The sequence below is a fragment of the Labrus mixtus genome, chromosome 4 (assembly GCF_963584025.1).
Source record: "Labrus mixtus chromosome 4, fLabMix1.1, whole genome shotgun sequence".
NCBI classification, from domain to species: Eukaryota; Metazoa; Chordata; class Actinopteri; order Labriformes; family Labridae; genus Labrus; species Labrus mixtus.
The window spans coordinates 25,714,613-25,740,049 of NC_083615.1; the positions used below are offsets into that span (position 1 = coordinate 25,714,613).

General features: G+C 44.1%; 3 protein-coding genes across 5 annotated transcripts; 1 reads left to right on the forward strand and 2 right to left on the reverse strand.

Annotated features, from left to right (window-relative positions):
- Positions 1 to 224: 224 nt before the first annotated feature.
- On the forward strand, positions 225 to 2,957 carry mterf2 (mitochondrial transcription termination factor 2). Of its 2 annotated transcripts, none has more exons than XM_061036620.1 (2): positions 225 to 308; positions 1,710 to 2,957. In XM_061036620.1, the coding sequence occupies exon 2, from the start codon at positions 1,739 to 1,741 to the stop codon at positions 2,864 to 2,866; it is 1,128 nt and encodes a 375-aa protein (XP_060892603.1). In that variant the 5' UTR covers positions 225 to 308; positions 1,710 to 1,738; the 3' UTR covers positions 2,867 to 2,957. The 2 variants fall into 2 exon arrangements, with proteins under 2 accessions (XP_060892603.1, XP_060892602.1); XM_061036619.1 differs by lacking the exon at positions 225 to 308 and adding an exon at positions 322 to 671.
- Positions 2,958 to 6,458: 3,501 nt separating this feature from the next.
- Positions 6,459 to 12,015, reverse strand: zgc:153031. 2 transcript variants are annotated; one of them, XR_009672976.1, is made up of 7 exons: positions 11,756 to 12,015; positions 9,276 to 9,325; positions 8,213 to 8,318; positions 7,997 to 8,123; positions 7,578 to 7,693; positions 6,765 to 7,118; positions 6,459 to 6,697 (listed from the first exon to the last, which is right to left on the reverse strand). XR_009672976.1 is itself a non-coding variant. In XM_061036622.1 (6 exons), the coding sequence occupies exons 1-6, from the start codon at positions 11,860 to 11,862 to the stop codon at positions 7,028 to 7,030; spliced, it is 597 nt and encodes a 198-aa protein (XP_060892605.1). In that variant the 5' UTR covers positions 11,863 to 12,015; the 3' UTR covers positions 6,459 to 7,027. The 2 variants fall into 2 exon arrangements, 1 of the variants encoding a protein (XP_060892605.1); XM_061036622.1 differs by having other exon boundaries at positions 6,459 to 7,118.
- A 1,430-nt stretch (positions 12,016 to 13,445) lies between these two features.
- Positions 13,446 to 23,733, reverse strand: cry1b (cryptochrome circadian regulator 1b). The gene is made up of 12 exons (XM_061036625.1): positions 23,038 to 23,733; positions 20,072 to 20,180; positions 19,450 to 19,592; positions 19,155 to 19,339; positions 18,960 to 19,048; positions 18,701 to 18,841; positions 18,143 to 18,454; positions 16,729 to 16,880; positions 16,229 to 16,431; positions 15,070 to 15,192; positions 13,639 to 14,889; positions 13,446 to 13,588 (listed from the first exon to the last, which is right to left on the reverse strand). The coding sequence occupies exons 1-11, from the start codon at positions 23,193 to 23,195 to the stop codon at positions 14,807 to 14,809; spliced, it is 1,698 nt and encodes a 565-aa protein (XP_060892608.1). The 5' UTR covers positions 23,196 to 23,733; the 3' UTR covers positions 13,446 to 13,588; positions 13,639 to 14,806.
- Positions 23,734 to 25,437: the final 1,704 nt, after the last annotated feature.

Here is a 25,437-nt window from a genome sequence, read left to right on the forward strand (position 1 = left end):
ACAGACTGAAGAACAGGAGCAGACTGAGGAGCAAATGAGGGGGAGAGAGAGAGAAAGAGGGGGGAATAAAACAGAAACACAACAAGAAACACGCGTCATCTCCCTGCGTTCTTGTATTTGTTTAAAAAGGACAAAAAATACATATTAACTTGACTTAAATTGTCATGAATGAAGTCTGAGCTGTGCTGTGTTGTAGTGTCCATCACCACCTCTGAGTGGCGTTGTGGCGCACGAGACAACACAAGCCGGCGGTAGAAGAAGAAAGCCGTTTCACAATAATACGTCACTTCCTCTGACCGCTGCTAAAGGTAAACACATTTCTAATACAGATTTGAGCCTCCTTGTGTAACTTTTTATATATTTACACCTCTGGTTACAGTAACTAACAGTAACGTTTATCACGGGCTGAAATATCGCGATGTTTCGTGAGGCCGAGGGTGTGGCGGGGACTGCTTTTATCTGTTCGTGCTGCAAACGAGCTACAAAACATTTTTTTTTCTCCACAAGAGGTTTTATTTGGGTTGAATACTTTTTATAAACTTTATTTAAACAATACTTACAAAAACATCTCATACATTAAAATTCATGTACAGGTGATCAGGTGATCAGGTGATGGCAGGAAACATCATCTTCACTGCAAATGAGAAGATTTACCTGCACGGCTTCATCAGGTTTGTGATACAAGATTCTGCACAGGTGTGTTTTTAAAACAGGTAGAGCTTCAGTCCAATAAGCAGAAATCAGAAATCGTCAAACATTACATTTCACACTGTATATTTTTTATTCTACATACCAACACATCCCTAAAAGCAAACGACACGATACACTTTATTGTCCTCTTGGGCTCAAAGTGCTGACATTCAGCATCTTCCACGAGAATCAACAATAATAGAAAAACACATCCACACATAAACAGAAATTCACTTATCAGACGCTTTTATCCAAACATAAATGAACATCAGAGAGTAATTGCAACAGAAGCAAGGATCCAGAGAGGAGGAAACAACGTCAGGCAGTGCAGACGAACAGGTGCTGACAGGCAATGCACAGGGACAAGTTGTTCTTCTGAGTGGAGGAAACATCGCTGTTTCAAAGAACAGATTTAATCAGTGTACACATGTGGGAGGTTTCTGGTGGAACATGCAAGAGAACAATTAACACTGCTTAAAATCGAAGAGGATTTAAGTGTCTGGTTTACAGGTCGGTCCCCGGAAACTTCCTTGGGCTGTGAATAATGGGAGGAAGATATTGTTGTTCTGCATGATCTTCATGTGAACAGCGGAACAAACTTGATTGTGATGACCATGACTGTCAGTGTCGTGTCCTCATAGAGGCACATGACTCTCAAAGCTTCACTTCTGGCCTTCCAGATCTCGACCAGGTCTCTCCAAATGTCAGATCAGTTTAAGAACCGCAGGGAGCGAGTTTAAGCTGGATATGAAACATGCTGAACTGAATCCTGATGCCACCATACGACTTACAGACCATCAGTGTGAGGATTGTTTCTTCTATTTAGTTTAATTTCCCATCAGCTGACGGGTGGTTATTTAACAAGGCGCTGTGGTTTCCTTTTCTCCACACCAAGGATTCGTTCCATTTTTCGCTCTCTCCATTGCTTCAGGGCGATAAGTTGGTATTTTAAAGATGCACTGATGTTAGCTACCTTCTTTTTCCAAACGCTGTATTTTCTTCTTCTCTTACTCCTGCAGGTGATCGGCGTCGGGGGGGCCTCGCCTCGATGTTTCGTCTGATCGCGTCCTCTCTGTGCCTGCGGTGTCAGCGTGTCCCCGCTCTGCCCGCCATCCTGCGGCCATGTGCGACGCTGAGCGCGGCGGAGAACCAGCAGACGGTGGAGGCGCTCTACGACCTCTCTGTGGACATCCAGAAGGTCCGTAAGCTGAAGAGCTGGGTCCTGCATCAGAGCCCCGCCTACACTAAGGAGGTGGCCGACCTGCTGAGGGACATGGGGGCGTCCGGCTCGGTCATCGCCCGGATCCTGGCGCTTCACCCTGAGTCTATCCTTTGCTGCCCGGAGCAGGTGGAGGCTCAGAGGGAGCTGTGGATGTCCGTGTGCCCCAACCAGAAGGAGCTGGTCAGCATCATCGAGAAATTCCCCGCCTCTTTCTTCACCTCCTCCAGTCACCATGACAACCAGCGGGACAACATTGCGTTCTTCCAGAGCTTGAACCTCAACAAGCGTATCGTCACCAAGCTGATGGCGAGCGCTCCACTGAGCTTCAGCCGGCCGGTGGAGCAGAACCAGCTGATGGTGCGGACGCTGCAGCAGGCGTACACAGAACTGGGCGGCGAGGACGCCAACATGAGGATCTGGCTCCAGAAGCTGCTGAGTCAGAACCCGTTTGTCCTCCTGAAGCCTCCGGACACGCTGAGGCAGAACCTGCTGTTCCTCAGAGACCGCGGCTTCAGCACGGCCGAGCTGCTCCGCCTCCTCTCCAAACTCAGAGGCTTCGTCACCGAGCTGAACCCCGATAACATGCGCCGCACGCTGGCCTTCTCCCAGGACGCCATGGGCTGCTCCGAGGAGGATCTACGGGACACCGTCCTCAGCTGTCCCGCTCTGCTTTACTACCCCGAAGAGGTCCTGTCTGAGCGCTTTAACGGCCTCCTCAGCGCCGGGGTCAGCATGTCTCAGATCACAGAGACCCCCACCGTGCTCGAGCTCACCACACAGATCATCATCTATCGGATGCAGCGCCTGAGATCGTACGGATATGACGTAAGGACAGGAAGTCTGCAGGTTTTAAACGGCACTAAGAAGGACTTTGAGGTGAGCTGTGGACGGCTTCAGATCCGCAGAGAGAGGCCGCTTTTCAACCCGGTCGCACCTCTAAGAGGAGACGACTGACAGAAGAATGAATCAAAACTGAATGTTTTCTGGTCACGTGATTGTGTACATCTAAATTATATCACATTAAAGTGCCCACACTATAAAGTCACACTCACGTCAAACATCCCTTTTGACAGAATCATATTTATTTCATAGTTTATTTATTCGTGATTTACCTGAAGAATCTCTGAATGCAGCCCTTAAAGGATGTAAAGAACGGTTTGAATTCAGATGTTTCTTCATTGGCTTTCTTGTGAGATTCATAGGACAGAATAGACTTTACCTTCACTGTCTATTTGTTGTTGATGACGATATATTAACCTGTCAGCACCTCTGGTCACTTCCTGTCAGCACCTGTGCTCTGTCTCTGGTCACTTCCTGTCAGCACCTGAGCTCTGTCTCTGGTCACTTCCTGTCAGCACCTGTGCTCTGTCTCTGGTCACTTCCTGTCAGCACCTGTGCTCTGTCTCTGATCACTTCCTGTCAGCACCTGAGTTCTGTCTCTGATCACTTCCTGTCACCACCTGAGCTCTGTCTCTGATCACTTCCTGTCAGCACCTGTGTGTCCACTCAGACTTAAAGCTGATCATTTGCACTTCCTGTCGTTGTTTCCTCCTCTCTCGATCCTTGCTTGTGTCGTTCTTACTGATCTTCGTCCCTTTGGATAACAGCGTCTGCTAAGTAAATTGTAGAATACAGATGAATTAATCTGTTTGATGTGATAACGAGTACATCAGCTAATTTTTGTCATTATCTTTGGATAACAACGCTGCTAGTTTGAGTTGTTTTCTGAAATTCTAGAGAAACTAACTCGTCATCACGGTAACAGCGAAGTTGATATGTCAACAGTAAATGATTCGCTGCATGTCCACTCAGGGCTTCTGTACACGAGAACTCATCCCAGTTTGTAGAAAACGCCTGAATGACCGGTGTGCATTACTGAGTATAAATGAACTCAATCCAGGCTTTTACAGCAGATTTCTAAGCAGCCTGTGCTCTGAGTTAATTTCACACACAGTTCATAGCAGAGAGGAGACTGAACTGTCTGAGGTGTTTATTATTAATTTAACGAGACACTTTCTAAGAAACTGATCTGTCACTCTTATTATCATCTCCTAAAGCTTCTACGTGACGAGACTAAAGAAGGAATGAAAATAAAGATCTGAAGTGGTTTGAACACTGAAACTGAAAATCTGCTGACATTCATCTCACATAGAGTAGACTCTCTCTTACTGGTTTGTCTGGTTGTCCTGGAGGTTTGAAAGTCTACGTATGCTGCTTTTATTATAGTGCCCATAAAGGCAATGTCTACTCTCAGAGAGCTTTGTCTAAAGGAGGAGAGGCCATTTAGAAAATGTTCCGTCTCCTTCTGAACATTTTTTAATGTTTCAAAGTCGGAAAAAGCCCTCAAACATTTTTTCTTCTATTTAATGGGAGTGAGCGTTACAGCTAATGAGACGAGGAACTTAAGCCTCCAGGGTCACTCTGTATCCGACTGACAACGACGACGACCAGGGTCAAAACAAAGACGGGAGAGAGGACGAGTGTGACCAGAGGGAGGAGGAGGAAGACGAAGGGGAAGAGAGAAAAGGAGGAGTGTGACCAGCGGGAGGAAGAGGATATAGGTTGGGCTTTTATAGTGGCAGAGGAGGAGGAAGAGGACAAAAGGAGGAAGCCTAGGAGAGAAGAGGAGGTGAAGTAGGAAGAGGAGGGGAAGGGGTAGGCGTGGGAGACGAGTTGAGGGATGGGGGATGAGAAGATGGAAAGAACAGGAGGAGGAGGAAGGGAAAAAGTTGAGGGAGAGGAGAGGAAGAGAAGAAAAGTAGGAGGAAAGGAGAAGGGGAAGAGTCGGAGATGAAGAGAATGAGGATGGGGAGGAGAAGGAGGGATAGAGGTGGAAAGGGGGAGGGAATGGGGTGGAGGTTAGAGGGAGGAGTAAAGGAGGAGACGAGGTGGGAGAAGAGATGAAATAGAGAAGGTGAGGGGAAGAAGAGGATATGACAGAGGAGGGGAGGGAAAGGAAAAGGAGGAAGGATAAAGTTGGAGGAGCAGAGGAGCGAAAGCTTGAGAGGGAGGACGATGAAGAGGAGTGGGAGGATGTGTGAGGAAGAGGAGGTAAGGGTGCATAAATGTATTAAGAATTCTAATAATACATTTTATTTACGCCTCCTCCTCTCATCTCCTCTCATCACTACAGCTGGAGGAGAGACAGTTTACCTGAAGGTGGACGAAGCTCGACTCGTGTTTATCTTTAAACGTTCTCACCTGAGAGCCTCCAGCAGCTCCACCTGAAGAACACACACACACCCCACACTCTGCAGGTCACACATCAGGGACACTATCGTCTCTTCTTCAGCAGGTGGAGTCTGTGGGCAGTAGACCGCAGGCTTCAGGTGTGCACATTCAGGTCACCTCTATTTCTTACCCACAATCCTCTTGTCCTCTTGAATCACACAGACGAGCCGCAGAGGTTAATAAGAGTGAGCATCAATTCTCCTTTTTCATTTCCCAGCAGACACTGGTTGATAACCAAACTGCTTTTATGGGTCGTTTCTCGGCGGAATCAGACGACACCTTCAATTAACGACATAATTTACACGCAGACAAGCGCTGCTGCTGTAAATATTTCTGACTGAAGACAGAGAGAGTTCATCCTCAGAGAATATTTTTTAGGATTTATTAGGTTTACGACTGCTACATAGTTCCATACACAGTTACTCTCCCACTATTTGACGAGCAGAGGCGCCTGAATGGACAACTTTCTCAAATGAGAAGGTCATATCAGAGGAATGGATGTCAGGACATCGTTTTTGACCCATTTGCTTCTACATGTGGCCATAGATGTTTTTGTGAACTTAACATGCGTGGACAGGATTCTTTTTTGAAACGGAGGTTTAAAAAATACCCGCCTACAAGTGAACTAGGCCTAAACCCAACACGATCACACCAGCTTTGTCCACAAGGGGCGCCAAAATCAACACAAACTGAAGGTCCTCCCTGTATGTAGCTTTAAATCTTACATCACACACACACAATGTACCTGCTGGTTCATTCAGTGTCACCCACCTGGGGGAGGGGTTACTGCCCTTTGTGATGTCATGAAGGGAAAATCTCCAAACGGCCTGTTTGAGCACACATTTTCTGAAACGTGGAGCAGGCTAAAGACGGAGAGGATGGACTTTTCTCATCATTGGGGGGTTTGTAGATGAATTAGGGACACATGTTAGAGGAACATGGTGAAGTGGATTTTATAGAATATGTGACTTTTAAATCCATCCATAGATGTCTTTTATTCCAGCATGTGTTACAACTATGTGTTTATATCTTACACATTTGACCTTTTTAATGATCATCTTTTATTTTGTTTTCTGGAGGAAGATGCTGTGACCGTCACAGTTATATCTAAAATATCACAAAACTTTAAAATCATCAAAAAAAGATGGAGGTTTTGACACTCGAAGCCTTTGTGTGTGTGTGTTTGTTTCCATCTAGTGGCGACATCATTACATACACAGCATTGGTTAAAGAATAACAATCTCATTCAGGAAAATGAAAAAGAAAGTCACAAATTCTTTCCCATAAGAAAACAAAACAATGATTCGTCTCCATTAAAAAGACAAACATATTTATTTTTATTTTTACCATAAGATTTAAAACATTTGGTCCATAATCGGAGTCTTAGGCTCAGATCATCAGATCTGCAAACAATCCGTCTGTGATCTACGTCGATCTCTGAATCTTTCTCTGACGTTTTCTCTGAGCACCTGCACCGCGTCTCTGAGGAGGAGGACAACGAGGAGGAGGTGGAGGATGAGGAGAAGGTGGAGGACGAAGGCTGACACTGACACACTGAGAGGACGAGGAGGTTGAGGAGGAAGAGTCAGAAGAGGATGATGAGGAAGGCGTAGGCTGACACTGACACGTCGAGAGTGGAGGACGAGGTCAAGGAGGACGAGGGGGAGGAGAAGGAGGAGGGGGAAGGCTGAAACTGACACGCTGAGAGCAGAGAGTGGAGGATCATTTGTTTTTTACTAAGTCTCGGAAACTGCGGGGATGCAGAAATGAATCCAGGAATAAAAGGCACCAAAACCAAGCAGAGAGCTGTTAAAGTGTCCATGCTCACAGTGTTCAGAGTTCATGTTTATATTTACAGTCTTTGTTAAAGAGTGAGAATCTCCATCACACCACGTCAGCGCTCTCTTTCTTAAAAACTCGGAATTTGTACTTGACCCCCTTCTCCTCCTGGATTTTACTTGGTACTCCTGGAAATCTGTTTTGGAAACAAACAAACAAAGAGGACGTATAAATCCAGGAATAACATCAGTTATAACATTAGTAAGTCGATCATTTATTGTCTTTAGTCATAAAATAAATTAGAATTCACCAAAGTAAGAATGAAGTCAGTGGACGTAATCGACTTTAAAACAACATCACAGCAACCACAGATTGAATATCCATTCAACATATTTCATTTAGCATCCTGAATGATGACCTTCTGTCTACGTCAGGCATGTTATCATCACTTTAATATTTCATCTGTAATGTTTGCACGCGGAGAGCAGCTTTGAACCAGAGTCCAGGTGCTTGTAGACGTCCCACCCTGATTTTTAAGACGATGAGTAGACAGTGTGACGGGTAACTAGGATGTTCACAGAGACGAAGGTCTGACATGTTTGATCTCTGAGGTAGAGAAATGTGTGCAGACGAGAGAGGAGAGGTGAACACGAACCCTTCCTGCTCTTTAAAGAGTCCTCTGTCGAACGCAGGGAAGAAAACGTCACAGTCGAAGTCGGCCATGATGTCCGTCAGGTACAGCAGGTCACACCACGGGTGATTCAACGCCTCCTGAGCACAGACCACAACATAAACACATGAACAGAGTTAAAAATCGATCTGTTCTATATTCAGTGTATACTACTATAACACTAGAATTCTGTATCTTATAATACAACTTCTGAGGAGTCAGAGTGGATCACTACATGATCCTGAAGCCTCCACCATCTTAAAGGACTCAAAAACAAATCCACAGAATTAAGAACCCCCCCCTGACAGGGATAGTCTCCCGCTGTGAGGTGTGAAGGTCAGGAGGATTCCTCATTTTAGGAGTGCAGATGTGAAAATGGCTTGAGAGACTCAGTCCATGTTTACCTTGTAGACCTGCGTCCCCCCAACAACCCAGATGGTCTCTATGAGGTCAGTGAGGTGGGGCCGGGTGGTGAGGAGGATGGCACTCTCAAAGTCCTGACACAGGAAGTGGGCCTGGTCTGGAACCTTGCTGCGAGAGGAGAAACGTTTGTGAGAATGTAACGGAGAAATGGCAATGAAAACAGAACCGTATCTGTGTGTGTGTGTGTGTGTGCTTACTTTAGTGTCGTACTCAGCACCACGTGCAGGTTATTGGCCACTGGGAACAGAGTTTCTGGGTTGGAGTACCAGCACAGTTTGCCCCACACCATCAGATTCATCTTTTCTGAAACAGTCAGAACCAAATATGTGAAAGGCGGAGCACTGCGGGAATGCTACTTTAAAAATCATGCTAGTCTTTTGAAAATGACCAACCCTGCTTTTAACTAGTTAATCACAACTAATTAAGGTCTGATATTAATGCAATAATTATCTTTTAATGGCGATTAATCTCACACTATTTTGTCCCTTCAGGCTCACCGTAGATAGTCGTCCTCAGTGTCTCCCTGTAGTCTCAGTGATGTAAAAGAAGGACACTGCTGCATCTTTGAATGTCTCATTTCACTTTAACAAACTCTCAGACAGCTCAGCTGACGAGTCCAAAGTAATATCCACCTTATGACCTTTGTTACCATTCCTTACTTTACTTTATTTCAAAATAAAAGCACACAGCAAGTAAACTACTCTCAGCTAAAAACAGGACAAATGTTCAAAATAAAAGCCTAAAAAATGTTATTTTTAAATTTGAAATAATGGATTAAAAATGTGATTAATCAGCATTAAAATGTTTAATTGTCTGACAGCCTTTATAAATGCATATCCTGATGTAAGACACTGTTTGGAGATAAATTAAAGAAGTGTGAATGTCTAATTATGGCTGACCAAATGAGTCATATACCTAAAAATAGAGGTTCCTTGTGTTATTCAGGCAAAAATCAATTTGAGTACATTGACCCCTCATAAGAAGAATCTCTAATAATACACTCAGACATACAGCAATGATATAGTCCTGGATAATCTGTGGTTGTAAAATATATTTGATTACTTCCTAATTGTCCCTTAACATCTGCCATATTTAACTTGAATAGATATTCCCTGATTTGGCACGATACTGATCGATTAAATCAATCTGTTGTAGACTTTTTCAATATTTAGCAAAGTGAGGATATAATGTGTTGCACAATACTGAGATGTAAACTCGGTTTAGGCTCCAGTGTTTCACAGATGTCGAACAGACAGATACCTGGTTTGGAGACCCGTGTGACTGTGTTCAGGAAGTACTGGAACTCTGACCTGAAAGAAAAACGATTTAAACGTTAAAACAACAACAAATCACCCCGAAGGCGGCTCACAGCTTAAATTCAAGGACACATTTTTTCAGCATATTCAACCTGTCGCCTATACAGACTACCGTGCTGCTGTTGATGCTGCAAGTGACGTCTGAATCTTTTTTAATGTTTCATCACAAAGTTGATGAAACATTGAAGGATTCATTTGTAACTCTGACATTTAGTGTTTAAAATCGGTACTGCGGTCCAAATTCTAAACATTGTAGAGAGCTTTTTCTGGTTGTATATGCCCTTTAGAGTGTTTTCCAAGTGTCCTGTGCATGTTTAGGCACATCTATGTGCAAAAATTCAAAGTCCGCGGAAACGCGGCTTCTCCTACGTCCTCCTGTTAGCTGTAGCATTAGCTGCATGTAACACTCGGTTCTAGCCCCCCAAAATTTGTCAGTCCAACGTCATTGTCAGTGTGAGATCACTGATCTAAGCCCATTGGCTCGTTGTGGCAAGCCCAGCAGCTCATGTTGAAATTTCCGAGACGCGTGCTGAGCAACTGACCAATAACGACAGAGCGGATCAGCAGACCAATCAGAGCAGACTTGGCCCACGTGGAGTCTAACAGTGGGGGCTCAACAGAGCGTAGCTGACGGACTCAGAGCGTAGAGGGAGCAAGGAGGAGCAGTACATGAAAACAGACACTTTTTTCGGACTTTAGCTATTGTGAACGTACAAAAGTAGGTACATAGATTAAATATACGAACCCAAAAAGGGCATAATATGGGCTCTTTAAGGCTCGTAGCTGGAGAGCTGTCTGAGACCCTTCCAGACTGAGCCAGCATCTTTCTCTGAGAACTGTTGTTGTAGTTGAGTAAAGAAACTTAGCTTCTCTCACCGCCCTGCTGAAGGTGTATTTAGCCTCTTTAAAACTATCCCTGTCCCCACTCTTAAATGCCTCCTTCTTCTTCTGCCTGAACAGCTAAACTGTGAATTTAGCTGTGAACCAGGACTTGTCATTGTTGTAACATGAGACTGAGCGAGAAGAAAGCCTTTAATAATAGTTACTTTAACGTCTGTCAGCACAGCAAAGACTCTCAGTGAGTGATGAGATAATTCCTCAGGAAACACTTATAAGCAGGATAAACAAAGATCATAAGGCCCGCCTACTTTGTCCACAATAGGTCGCCAAAATCAATTAAAGTTCCATTGTTGCTTGCAAGCTGCGGGAATACACAGTGAGGCGAAGGTGGGCAGCATGACTCCCAGGCTGTTGGCACTTTCACCATAGGCTGAGAGCTCATCTACCATACTGTAGCTAGTAGGAGTGCAAACTCTTCAAAGTGAAAACAGACGATACTAAAAGAGTGACACAGCAGCACAGAAGCTGTATGTTGTAGACTTCACCGAGAGCAGTGAAAATCAGAAGTAGGACGACAGTTTAAACCTTTTTTAACTATTAGAGACCCCCCAAAAACAGACTGCGACTTATATTCTGAGTTTTACAGTAATGAGTGCAAATCTAATTTTGACAACCTCAGACCTGTCAAAGCCCTGCACCCCCCACCCCTAAGAGATCTATAGCACCCCCGGTCACAGGTTGGGAACCCATGGTCTAGTGCAGTGGAGACTGCGGACCACCTCCGAAAATATTTGGCTCTCCAAGTACCACCATTATGGTAGACGTTAAAATACACTGTAGGACTATTTCTACACACATTTCATGCAAGAGGCAAATTAATTCATAAAAATAATATTATTTATTATTGACTGCTGGCAGCCACACTGTAGGCCTACTAAGGGCTAGCGCTAGAACTTCCACACAAAAGTGCAGAACAATAAAAATGACAACTTTATACCAACAACCTGTTTGGAAATATTTAGTCTCCAGTGTTTCCCACTAATACACGATACCTGGGCCCAAGTATATTTCTGACCTGTTCTCATTTAATTTTTCATTTATTCATAAAATTGCTGCGTGCCTGAGAGAGAGAGCGGGGGAGAGAGTGCAGGCGCGCGCCTGCGGAGTGTTAAGACGGCAAAAGAGAGCAGAATCACATCAGCTTCAGAGCAAAAGAGAGAGAGAGAGAGAGAGAGAGGGGGGGGGGGGGGGGGGGGGGGGGGGGAGCGATAAGGTCCACTGTCCGTATATGCATCAAAACTGAAGCTTCTCCTGGCTCCGTTTTAAAAATGTAAATGTATAGCTACTTGCTGCCGATTGTGTGCTGAACTCCAATAAATAACAGAATATCTGTTAATGTAGGCCTACATTAACAGATATTCTTGAAACTAAGTTGAAACTCCCACCAGAGCTTGTTCCAGCTGTTTCTCTAAAGAGTCTTTCTATCCTCGTTAAAAAGCTTCTTTTTTTTTAGAGTTAAACAGCACAGCAGCTTCCGCCTTCGTTCACTGTTAAAGTGTTTAAGGGTTGTAGTTCCAGTCTTACGGTAAAGTCCACGGCAGTTTCCCGTCTTTCCCGATGCCCATGTCGTTGCAGACTGCAGCTATGACGCGGACAGGTTTCCTCTGCACTTTGTCCCGGGTCGTCTCCATCTCTCTTCCACACAGAAACACACACAGTGAGCAGCGAGCTGGCTTTGTATCCGCGGAGCTGCAGGTCTTTACTCAGCTCTGAGCTCCTCTATCACCGCCCTCCAGCTCTGATTGGACATGGAGGACTTTCCTGTGCTGGGGACGATTTGGAGGATTTCTGACGACCGTGACGCGCCCAAGAGGGGCCGTCCTCACCGTTTACACAATCAATATTTACAGTCTTACCGACAGACAAGTTTTGATTAGCAGTAAGCTAAGCCACTCCCTGAAACAGAAACAGACGCTCAACATTAAACACTCTTTAACACTCTTTTAAACACTCTTTAAAACAATAAAATAGCCTACATCATAAAAAGATGCTTTTAAATACTTACTTCAACTTTACATCTGAAGAAAGGTAAGGAAGAACTATAAACGTATTGACCCCACCCCTTCTCCATTAATCATCCTGTCAGTTTCTTATATACAGGCCTATCCAAATAAGAAAGCCCTTCAGTCAAACACTATTTCCAGGTCATATTCATGCAGGCTCATGAAAATGTGCTTTAAACCGAGTCTACAGAACAACAAGGAAACTTAACGCTTATTAAGTATAAACTTCACATACTTTGTCGTCAAAGATCTGACCCTCACAAATAAGATGTAGACCGTTTTCTAACACACGAGATGCAATTACTAGCAGGGATGCATTTCAGTGTAACACTGGATTACCAGACCTTTAAAAGGTCACATATTCTGCAAAATCCACTTCACCATGTTTCTCTAACTCTAATATGTGTCTCTAGTCTGTCTACAAACCCCCCAATGATGAGAAAAGTCCATCCTCTCCATCTTTTGCCTGCTCCACTTTTCAGAAAATGTGTGCTCAAACAGGCCGTTTGGAGATTTTCCCTTCATGACATCACAAAGGGCAGTAACCCCTCCCCCAGGTGGGTGTCACTCCCACAGCTAGGTGTTTGTTCTGCCCTCTGAGTCTGCCTTCTCACCGTAAACAATAGGACATGGAGCGAGAAAGCATCGAGACACCCAAGCCCAGAGAGGGGGCGTGGTCAGACACAGCTCATTTACATATTTAAAGGTACAGACACAGAAACAGTCTGTTCTGAGCAGGGCTGAAATAGAGGGGTTTATAGACATGATCAAATACAGGATCAGAGTGGATTTAGAACAAGAAACTCCACACACATGTTTTGAGGAGCTCTGAGACTTATTTACACTTGGATGAAAAGGAGGAGGATATGTGACCTTTAAAGGGGACTTCACACTACATTACTTTGTACACAGGGGGGCGCCAGAATCTGAAAAAACTGAAACATCCTCACGGCTACTTTGAGGAGATATTTAACGTTTGATAATGATGCTTCTTTGGTTATTGTTTTGATTGAGAGCCCTCTGGTGGTGGTCTGTGTGATTTACCTTGAGAAAAAGTCCAGGCTTAATGATCCAGACACTGGAGGATGTTAGTTATAAAACAACATCCCCTTTATTCCCTCTTTGACTGCCTTTAAGTAAACACACATATTTAGAAATAAAAAAGTACAAAACAACATGGTTACAACAATAATTCTGTTTTATTTCCATTTTAAACCGTAAGAATTTGGTCATCGTTTGTACAAAATAAAGAGCTGCGAAACCCTGTGAGCAAATATATACAAACTGAGGGAATCAAAAAACAATAAATATGTACAAATCTGTATCATCTGTAAGGTTTTCTTTATCAACAAACCTCACAGTGCTGCACATCTCTGTGTCCTCCATCTTTCTCATGTCGTGTACAATCATGACAGACGGACTTCAGACAGGAATATAAGGGGCTTGTTTACGAGGAACAGGATTTAATTTGGGTGTTCTATGCAGGTCATTGTGCAGACAGCGGGGTTAACATGTCGGCCGTACACGACAGAACTCCCCGATTGCCTGATGGCCACAGCTGTCAGGATTAAACACTACGTTCATTTAATCTTCAAAGACAACCGATGGCTAAAGAAACATTTCGCTGCGTGAATACCTGACGGGGAATAAAAAGGTGTGTTTGCCTCCTGGTTCCAAACACTCCCCTCGATGACTTCCTGACTCAGCGGATGGGGAACATAGATTAGCACTTGTGTTACTTTTTACAGTGGAAGACAGAAGGCGGCCTCACGATACCCCGATGTGAAGACTTGATTGTTTTTGCTTTTTTTGTACCCAGAGGGCTGCACTTCGAAGCAAGTTAAACGTAAAGTGACTTTCTTTGAGTGAGCTAGCGTGACAAAAGCTGAAGCTCCAGTTAGGAGTAACAGGTATCAAGGAGTTAACCAATCAACGGCCTGTTAACTCCGGGATGAAAGGCGTCATTCAGCGAGGCATTTGAAGCTTCTTTTGCACACAAAGAACCGATAGCCAGCCGTCTCTCTGAGTCTGACGGCAGCAGAGTTTTTATTGGTGCGTTCATGCTTGAACTAAACTCCTGAAACGATCAGAGTGCGCTGCATGTGTGAACACAAACAGACACGTTCTTCACTCCCACTTCACCTGGAAATTCTTCCACCAGCACCCTAGTAAACTTTCCTTGTGGAGTCAGGGTGAGCCCATGTGAAAATGCAGCATCATCTTGGGCAAAACTGCAGAAAAGTATCGAGGGAATTTGTAAATATCGATCTCACTTGGTCGTGCAGCCCTCTGGTGTTTAAGGGTCCTTTCTCTGCAGATTCAATGTTTTCTCTCAGTTCCCTCCTCTGTTCCTGAGATGTTTCATGCCTCTAACCTGGAGACGTTTTAACAGCTGACCGTCTGATCTCTAATAACCTCAACTGCTCACAAAAAGCATGTGCATGAGAGAGTCCTTCAGGCTGCAGCTGGATCCAGGACCCCCTGTTCTGTAGTTTATCGTGGTGAGTTACAGTCACTGCAGAGTATTGTCCGATGCCGTTCACACTGACGGACCCTTTGAGTCTTTTTCATATCATTTGCTCTGCTTCAAAGATTTACGGCAGCTTTCAGGGAGAGCCTCCTCATAGCGCCGCTTCTGTGTCATCTGTCCTCTTTCTGCATTAAAACAAAAAAAACACAGAGAGAAAAAGTCATGAGATCATAGCACGCAAATATTAGACATCAGAGGGCGACACATCAGGGTCTCACAGGGGTGGGGGTTGGGGGTGTGAGTATCTCTTGTGCATACTACATTAGAACTGAATCAGTGTATCTTAACCACAAAAACGTCTGTACCTGTCCGAGGTATTGTCTCCTGGGTGGGGGGATTTTCAGAAGCCCCTCTTGGAGCCTGACTGCTCCCTGCACCGACTCCTCTCATGTTGCTGCTGGGATTAGATGGAACTGCAGCCAGGAGACCTGCAGGGAGACAAAAACAGTTTTAACTATTTAAAAAAAAAAAAAAAAAACTTGTAAGGGAAAATTATTTAAAAAAACATCTTTTTATTCTTTGACATGATTTTTAAAAAATCCTTCATCAACCTCGGAGTGATCTGTAGAAATCTGCAGGTACATTTGTAATACCTGAGAGATATTAAACCTTAAGAGGAAACACACAGAGCCTTAATGCTGCTTGTTTAAAAATGTGTGATTATGTCTGTGAGCCAAATCATCACCGATTTCTGCCCTGAGGTCAGACCTCAGCCTCGTTATGTTTCCCAGCTCAGTTTGCAATACAAAATAAATGGGAGTCCATTTTTAATCACGCCATGTTGCATGCATTGTGTGATGGTGAAGGCTGTACTCTCGGTAATGACGATGCATGCCTGAGTCTTTTACACTGGAATAATGATCGCCCGGTATAGGACACAGCTTACAATATCTGGAAGCTACAAATACTGTGACACAAAGCCTCCATGCTGAGGACTGTGGTGACATCTACACAGGTTGCATAGATTTCTTTCAGTGAAGAAAAAGTTTGCATTCAAGACAGTCAGACGGAAACGTGTTCTTGTTTAGTTGCAAAATTAAACCAAACATCCAAATCAGGCCAGATTTAAAGGTCACATATTCTGCTAAATCCACTTCCCCATGTTTCTCTAAGTCCATCCTCTCCGTCTTTAGCCTGCTCCACTTTTCAGAAAATGTGTGCTCAAACAGGCCGTTTGGAGATTTTCCCTTCATGACACCTTCTAGGTGTTTGTTCTGCCCATCTAGAGAGGGGGCGTGGTCAGACACAGCTCATTTACATTTAAAGTTTCAGACACAGAAACAGCCTGTTCTGAGCAGGGCTCAAATAGAGGGTTTTATAGACATGATCAGACATGTTTTGGGGAGCTCTGAGACTTATTGAAACCGGTTGAAAAGGAGAAGGATAATATGTGACCTTTAAGGTAATCAAAGTTAAATTTCAAGTGTGAGTTGGATGTTATGAGAATGTTGGTCACAGTGTTACCTATTCCTCTGTAGCTGGAGAGCTGCTGGTAAATCTGCCTCATCCTCTCGATGTTGATGCGGCTGGCCTCGGCGTGGTTCACCATGGGCTTGGGGTAATGAACTCCGATGATACATTTGGCCGCCTTCTGCACTTCCTCCGGGGCGTTCCACGGATCATAAATGTATTCAGCTGGAAAGCCTCTTAGTACCGGCAAATAACGCCTGGACACAGAGAAAGAGAAGAATGAAGACCAGCGGAACATGATGTGAGTTTAATGCTCAGTATTCAATTACAACAATTTCCCATCACATTAAACATGAAGCAAAAAGACCAAACATTTCAACAGTCCAGTATGAATGTTGAAACACTTTAAAAAAGGGGCTAAAATGAAGAGAGCACATGGACTACACACCCTTCACAACAACAGCAAGGGGCACAAATGAATCACAACACTGCCGACTAATAACCGGTGGCTGGTACTTTATTCTACATGTGATGCAGATTAAATGCTCACTGACCGTATGTAGTCCCCAGTGGGGTCTGTGCGTCGTCCAAATCCCACGGGGCAGTAACATTTGAAAAACTGCTGAAAGAAGGAGCTGCAAGAGAGCCACATCCAGCTGCCAGCGTTTACACTCCAGTCTGCGTCTATGAGCAGCTCCTCAAACGCCTGAGTACAACACAGAAAGAAAACATGATTGTTAAACACATAAGCACCTTCACTCACTTACAGTGACTTTCTGTTAAAGCTTCGGCTGTTCATGTCAGGTGTAAACGTTAAAACTGGATCCCACAGGACCATAGGTACTGACAGTGGACCACCTGAGACATCACCTCTTTTAACTGAATAATTATTTAAATCATTTACAGTCTCACGAGTTAGACCAAGAGGATTTTTATCTGCAGATCACAAATAAATCTATAGTGATCGTGCTAAAGCCTTTTTAAAATCGCTGGTGAACTGTGCAAGGGCTCCACCTCCTTAAAATACAATTTACCGTAAAGTCCGGTATATAAGTCGCAGTCTGTGTTTGGAGGTCTCTCAGAGAGAAAAAAAGGTTTAAAGTGTCTTCCTTTGTAAATGGTAAATGGACTTGAGCTTGTAAAGCGCTTTTACTCTGCAGGTCACACCTACACATTCACATACAGATGGTAGAGGCTGCTGATTAAAGAGTCCATCAGAAGTAACTAATCTATTCCTACACATTCACACGCTGCAGATGAAGCAGCGGGAGCAATCTGGGGTTAAGTGTCTTGCCCACGGATCGGATATGTTGCTGCAGGAGCTGGGGATCGAATCCCCGACCTTCCGGTTGAGAGACGACCGACTCTACCAACTGATGATCCATCGTGATCAACATCAGTCAGTTTGTGTGCAGCTCTTTTAGTGCCATCGGTTTTCACAAATGGCACCATCCTCTGATCCGCCATCAGAGGCAGTAACAGAGGCCTGACGGGGGGAGACAGCTGGCAGGGCTGAAGAACAGTGTGTTTGTGAAGCTCCTGCTTTGTGTTTACACACCACGTCAATGCCATAAAGCAGGGATAAGCAACTTTGGTCACAGCAAGGGCCACATTCATTTAATTCTCACTGCCAGAGGGCCAAATTGTAGGATACAAAAACTATTACAGTCAATTATGTCTCAAATTTAACTCAACATATACCAGTGATCAAATATTATTATGGACATATTTCTGGTTTTCATGATTTCATGGCAGATTTTTTCATGTTTTCTTCATGTTTCCAATTAATTGATATGTAAAAATTGACCTGAGGGCCACGTTGAGGGTTGATGGGGGCCGCCAGTTGCCCTGCCATAAAGCAATGTAAAACCACACACTGGGACACCACTGTTACGTTGATGTGGATGCACCATGTAAGTAGTTGGCAGAATCACGTTAATATTTAAAAAGAAACACTTCTGTTCCTACCTTCATGCCTTCCTCCCAGCTGATCCACAGGTCTCCCCTGGTCAGGAAGCAGGCCACAGCATGCCGTGCCAAGTGATGGACCCAGCCCTCCTGCCTCAACTGGGTCATGATGGCATCTATCCAGGGAAAGCCTGTCTGTCCCTCCGCCCACTTGGCCAGAGCTTCCGGGTTTCTGTCCCAGGGGATCTGCACGCACACAGGGTTTCCCTCCATCTTGTCAAAGCAGGGGTTGTTGGTGGCGGAGGTGTAGAAGAACTCCCTAAACAGCAGCTGACCGTACAGGGAGAGAGGCGGGGAGTTGTTCTCCTTCACCTGATGAGGCAACGGAAACAAAAACAAAAAAAAGGTACATCAACTTCGATGATTGGCCAAAGGGGCTGATAAAAAGTTTGTGAGTTAAGATCAATTAAATTAACAAGGTTACAAACATGCACCTACAAAACTCAGTCAGCATCTCACCTTAAAACCTAATCGGACTGAAGGGGCTAGGTGTTCGTAGATACTGTAGGGGCTTTTAATTGGTGTATTTCATGTTGCTGTGTCTGTGGTCATACGTACCTTTATGTACAGGTCGGTGAGTTTTGAGTAGAATAGTCGACAAGAGAGACATCCGAAGCGCAGGTACGGACTGAGGCCCGTGGGACTGGCCAGCAGGGAGTTGGCGTTCATACGAGGACTCTCGAAGTTTGCCACCCACGCCTGAAAAAGATCATCAGTTCACTTTAAGTAAAATAAAACCAGCTTGATGTCTGAGAGGAGATCTAATCCTGGATAAATATTTAAGCCTCTTATTAAGGCCCAAGTGTGGTCTTCTTACCTTCCTCTCCAGGTGTCTCTCCAGCCTGATAAGGGCTTCTGTTTCTCCACCCGGCCACACGGCTTCGCTCAGGCCCTCCGTGTCAAAACCTGAAAATGAAAACATACAAGTGTAAAATAAGATTAAGAGCCCAAAGTCTGGTACACAGAATTATTGATTTCATCAAAGAATCAAAAACAGCAGACAAAAACTCACCCAACTCTTCCAGGGTCGGCACCCCGAATTTGTGGTCGTGGTCGTCACTGATGGGCGTGGCACAGTTTTTGATCACATCCGGTGTGATCGTCTCTGCAGGGTGCTCCACGGCTTCCATCCGGCTAACGAGAGCCTGGAAGCGCTTATAGGTGATAGGAGGCTGACCATCGTTCAGTTCAATGATCCTTCAACACAGAACACGTGACAGGAATCAGTTTAAATGTGCACAGACGCACAGACGGGAACAGACACGGACGGTACACTTTGTAAAAACAGTCACTGTATCGTCACTCACTTGGCCAGGTCGTAGAGTGTGTGTGAAATCCGCACCATGACCTCCACCTTCGCTTCGCTGGCGAGCTTCTGAATGGTGGCATCACGCTCCTTCCCAAACGGCTCAGAGTCATATTCATAAGATAAACGGTTGATCTTCCACTCCTGAGGAAAAGATCAGAGTTGGATTTTAGAATGGTTTCATAAAGGGCACACCACAAAAAAATTACATCCTAGCGTATTCGTCTAATGTCTATTCAAAAGTATCTCATGAAGTTTAAAGGTCACATATTATACTTAAACCACTTCACCATGTTTCTCTAACTCTAACATGTGTCTCTAGTCTGTCTACAAACCCCCCAATGATGAGAAAAGTCCATCCTCTATGTCTTTTGCCTGCTCCACTTTTCAGAAAATGTGCTCAATGCTCAAACAGGACGTTTGGAGATTTTCCCTTCATGACATCACAAAGGGCAGTAACCCCTCCCCCAGGTGAGTGACACTCCCACAGCTAGAGACACGCACACTAACCACTAGGGTATCAGCGCCCCCCCCAAATCTTAAATTTCTAAATCTACTATTGAAAAGAGTTATAACAGAAACATAAGGTTAGGATTGTTACACATCGGCATCTCGTGTCACACCTTAAACAGACGAGGGAAGACGTCGGTGGGCTGTCCTCTGATGACAAACAGACGGGAGTTCAGTTTACGCAGGCTGGTGTCCAAGTCCTCCAAACAATGCAACAAAAACCTGAAACAAAACACACAGAGGGAATCGGTTTAGTCATTTTACACTGATTAGATGGCGTCTGACAAGACACCAGGGTCACACTAAACCAAATGATGAGACTGTTATGATAAGGGAGGGCTGATCGGATGATACGAGAGAAACACTGGGGGGCTAAAAGCACCACTGCTGCAGCACAAAGCCCACAGTGTGTGTGTGTGTGTGTATCACATGAGGAACATTCAATGGAACACAAACAGCTGCAAGTAAAAATCAACATTCAAATCTATTGCTCAAGGGGATCCAAAGTTTCACAGAAAAAGATCAAAACATCAACACGAGACCCTGTGTGCAGAGCGTGCTGATTGGACTTAAACATTAAGCTGATTAGATGTTCAAATATTTCCTTTTTGTCGGAGTCAGGGCTTGAGGCTGCTTCTCTGCCTGTGTGGAGATTTAATTACACCAAGTCATACAACTGTACATTCAGAAGACTAAAAAATAAAAACACATTCAACATTCAACACAAACGCTCCTGAATTAATCCCACCAAGAAGATAACCACTGAGCATTACAGCAGGAAACCTACGTTACTTATTTTCACTTTCATTTTGACAACACTAACTACTAACTTGAATGAAGCATGACGTGGTGTAAAATTTAAAGCATGATTCACATGGTTCAGCTGTTTTAATTACAACTACCAGTCAGTCAAAGCATGAAGCAGAAGACATGAAGTAAAAAGTGTGAATATGCAGCGCCCTCTGCTGGTGAACTTGTTGTAGACACACAGCCATCTGCATTTTTCCGCTTCTCTAATGTTAACCCAGACTGGATGTTTGTTTAAACAACAGAAACAGTGCCCTCTATGGGCTAAGTAAGGATTCACACATATATTACAGAAACACACAAAATGAAAGTGTGTTACTCTCCTCGCTGACAAACCTGAACTTATCAAAACAGGATGATTTTCACTACATTTATATACTTACAGATAAACTCCAACATGCTGTCTTCTAACTTGCAAACAAACATTTACTGACATCGTTTTGATCCTAGATCTTCATTGATAATAGTTTATTAAAAAAAGGCGGAACATCTTATAAAGGAAGTGGCTACGAGCCTGCCACCAATCATCATGACGTCAACTCTGAATCAGCAAACAAACAAACATCGGCTTCCTTATTGAAGCACACATACCAAAACAATGACTCTAAGCCTAGGATGCAGTTATAACAAATATGTAATTTCATATATTTTAAGTTTAAACGACACTGAAGGTCCCAAAAGCTAAAAGCACACATCTTCCAACCATGGCAGGGCCAAGAAAGTGTACCGGTAATTGTCCCGTTCTGTGCTGAGGCACAATTGGCTTGAGTACGGCACAGTACAGATGGCCAGTGTGACTGCGCCCTTAGTTAACAAGACAGGTGGACTCTAAAATTTTAAAAAAAGGGACACGCCTGCACATCGGCGAACAACACAGAGAACATGACGGCTACTTAACTGACTTTGTGGCTTCTTTTCAGTCATTTTAGTCAGTCCGGGACTTCTCAACAATGAAAACCTCTCCGCTTTTCATGTTAAAAACATGAAGACAAATTGTTTGAAAACCCCAACAATATTGAGCAGCCAGATAACTTACAGAGCGCACAAAGTGATGTCATGGTTGTGGATGCATGTGAACGGATTGATATGTCTTTCACACTTGCAGAAAACTCCTGAAAGTATTTTTTTCCACATGAAGTCAGAGTGAGCTGATGTGAGAACGCAGCAGGATATAATCAGGAGAATTCACCTGGAGCGAGTGGGAGGGGGTGGTGATGTTTATTCTCTGTGATCGCTGCACGACCATAGACTGTCTGCACACCACCTCTACCATCTCTGTGCTCTAATGAACCTGCTGCGTTATGTTTCTTGTTCTCCAGTATGTTCTTCTCCACTCTTTAGTTCACATTGAGATTCTGTTCCACTACACGTAGCATTGATAGAAAGACAAATATTCTCATTATAGCATCGTACAGCAGACTCTGTCGATTTGTCTGCTATACTGCATCACCCCCCTCCTGTCTGACAGGGACAGTCACCCGCTGTGAAGTGCATGTGTGAACATCCAGATCAGATGGATTTCAGGAGCAGTCCTCACATTTCCTAAATATTTTCAGGAGTGCTATGTGTAAAAGTCTATAGTGTGCACACTGTAAATTAAGTGGTGGTGGTGGCAGTAGTGGGTGGGTATGGTGAGTGTGTGTTTAATGTAGGCCAGCCCCTCTGAGGGGAGGGGATTAAGTTGTGAACATCACGACACACTGACCCACTTTCTAACTCAGGGACAAGGAGCAGGACAAATCTTTGTCATGTCGCCTGACACAGCAACATCTTTATGAAGCTCAACGTCAATTCCTTTACTCTATTATTTTTGCAAATACCATCTTCCCAAAACTAAGAAGTGACTGACCAAAACCACTAAAATCAAAGATGGAGGACTACAAAGTGGTACAAAATGTTCTTCTGATACACACACAGTTCAAACATCAGCATAGAAATGCCTGAGGGGAAAAATAAACTACTGGTTTTTCTAAAACATTATCTCCATCAATACATTACACATTTATTCAAAATGTATTGCATTTGGGCCAAACTATTATTCTCATTAAGTATTCTAGACAAATGTATTGTTTACATTTTTTTAGATACCAATCCAACAACCAACCAATTACGACTTTTGGTAACAACAAATAAATTCAGTATCGTTGCTCCAGAAAATGATAATACCCCCTTTTGTTGAAACTTGTTGTATCGGGTTTAATAGCTTTGTGGGTTAAAGACTACCTCTCCCCATTACATACTGCATGTTCTGACCCAATGTTCCCCTTCTCACCTCCACCTGTTGATGCCCACATTGGAGGATCCCGCGAACCAGGGGTCCAGGATGTAGATGCACCGCAGGGTGTCCGCTCCCCGGATAGAGTCCCTCAGAGACGGGTTGTCGTGCAGCCGCAGTCCCTTCCTGAACCAGTGGATGGTGTTGACAACCATGTCACCTGCTGTCTTTTATATCCCAAGTGACGGTGGAAAAGTGGGGGAGGGGGTGTCCCCAACAACAACAATAATAAGATGTCCTTGAAGACAGAAGTCTTCGGAAGTAGCTTTAGATTGTCTGGTAACGATTATTCTCTTAACCTTGCTCCATGAATTCATCCACAGAGTTGAGTCTCCTGAGCGGCGGGGGCAGCATGTGTGGAAGCAGACGACCACCGGGGATGCTCAAAAACAGCACAGACGTCCTCCTGATTAGCGGGAACGATTAAATAGTTACAAAATATGCGACAACAAGTTCCGAATAAAGACGTTTAAGACAGCAGGGACGGGACTAGCTAAAGCTCCCGCTAACGCTAGTTTAACAACAAGTACAGTACGACCGCAAGAATATCTCCGCTTCGTTTCAACGAGTAGATTAAGTAATCGGCAAATTAGCACTCCAACTCGTCAAACAATTTGTAGTTACTGTAAAATAACTCGTAGTTAAGTCGTCCGCCGTGTAACCCGTACTCTTTGTACCATTACAGTCTATGGTACCAAGAGACGTACAGGAACACGCAGGACAATCTGCGCCCTCTGATTGGTCAGAATCAAGAAGTTATACAAGCGTTCCCCTGTCACGTTTCTATAATGTGCTTTTTTGACTCCTGTTTAAACTCAATATTACACCGTTTTAAATCATCCACACGTCCATACTCGGCCGTAGTGTCTGCAAATATTCGACCAGTGTTCATCTATAGAGAGCAGAGACTTGAGAAAGTGCACAAAAGTGTATTTTACAAGCAGCCAATGGGAGGCGCAGGATTGAGTTACGTGGACACTGAAGTACCCGGATGAGCACATGAAGCGCGGCGTGGTAATTTTTTCTCCCAACATCTGCGTTTGTTTTACTCCACAGACCGCCCCGCTTATTCTACAAGTGTGCGTTTGATGACATAGACAGAGATGCATGGCCAACCCCGCCCACTCTCAGCAGAGATAATCTGTTAGCAACGTGACCCACATTAAATTACATAAAGGAGTTAATAAATACTCTGTTATAGTTTATATAGGCCTATATTTTTGCTCTCACGCAGTGGCGATTCTAGAGTCTATTGGGGCCCAAGACAAACATTCACAGGGGCCCCTCCAACCAGCGTTCACCACCATTAGTATGTCTTAAGTTTACACCTGTATTATAATTTCTAAATAAAAGTATAAAGAACATTAAGAACATTATCTTTTCAAAATATGACGATGAAGAATGATGATTAAAAAATGGGTCAAAGAACAAAAACCATAATGTAATGCTAGCTGAAATTATGCCAATCAAGTTTCTTTCCCCCATATTTAGGGCTAGATGAGTAACATTCAGTCATTACTGGTAAATGAGTGAGTGCTGTACAATGGGGCCCCCTTAGGGAGGTTTCCTACTGTCATTGCTAAGTGATGCTGCATTCATGTGGTGTCGGACACATCGGAAAAACAAGTTTACGAGTTGTAAAGTGCACATGAACACCTGCTCAAGTCAGAACACACTGTATTGGGGGGGGGGGGGGGTGAATGTTTTGATGACTCATCATATTCATAATAAGGCGTGTAGCTGACCTGATTGACAGGTGGGCGTGGTGTAACGGTTTGTCAGGAGGCTTAAAACCCGCCTCAGCTCCAGCTTTCAGCCTGTCGTTAGGTTGACTGAAAGTTAATCTGAGACAGCATTTCCAACATGCAGACCGCCATCGATGGGACTCCAGCGCCCCCTGCAGGAACAGACGGATGACATCACTCAGGCTTCGTCCATAAATATTTACAGTCTATAGTTTATACACATTTTTAGAAATAAAAATGAACCGAAGGCAAAGCATCTTTACTTACAACAACGTTCAGTTTATGTAAACTTGTTTTTCTCATTATAGACCCATCAATAGTCAGAGATCTCAGTCAGGCAGAGCGCTCACATAACCAGTGGCCTTACCAGAGTCTATTGGGGCCCTTTTGGTAAAAGATTCACAGGAGGCGGCTCCAACTATAACAGTCATCTCCATTGTTTCATAAATAATCTCATTGCTCTGAACTTTTCCTTTTCCAAAGTTGGAGTTAGTATTATTTTCAAAGTGTGTCATATGACAACCAGAGGTTGAGATCCATATACGAGCATAAAAACCAATACAGTCTCATTCACGACTCGTCATATATTGACGGTCGGTCAGGAGCCCTTAGTGTTAGTGATCAACGCACAGGGCTCCCCTGTGGCGTTCAT

Excerpts from the sequence above, each read along its gene's own strand:
- mterf2 (XM_061036619.1), top strand. The coding sequence starts at position 641 with ATGAGAAGATTTACCTGCACGGCTTCATCAG. Across the intron at positions 672-1,709 it reads TACCTGCACGGCTTCATCAG|GTGATCGGCGTCGGGGGGGC; the intron begins GTTTGTGATACA and ends TTACTCCTGCAG.
- zgc:153031 (XM_061036622.1), bottom strand. The coding sequence starts at position 11,862 with ATGGAGACGACCCGGGACAAAGTGCAGAGGAAACCTGTCCGCGTCATA. Across the intron at positions 8,319-9,275 it reads CACACGGGTCTCCAAACCAG|AAAAGATGAATCTGATGGTG; the intron begins GTATCTGTCTGT and ends TGACTGTTTCAG. Across the intron at positions 7,694-7,996 it reads GGGGGACGCAGGTCTACAAG|GAGGCGTTGAATCACCCGTG; the intron begins GTAAACATGGAC and ends GTCTGTGCTCAG.
- cry1b (XM_061036625.1), bottom strand. The coding sequence starts at position 23,195 with ATGGTTGTCAACACCATCCACTGGTTCAGGAAGGGACTGCGGCTGCAC. Across the intron at positions 18,455-18,700 it reads TCACCGACCTGTACATAAAG|GTGAAGGAGAACAACTCCCC; the intron begins GTACGTATGACC and ends TTGCCTCATCAG. Across the intron at positions 16,881-18,142 it reads GCTGGGAGGAAGGCATGAAG|GCGTTTGAGGAGCTGCTCAT; the intron begins GTAGGAACAGAA and ends TGTTGTACTCAG.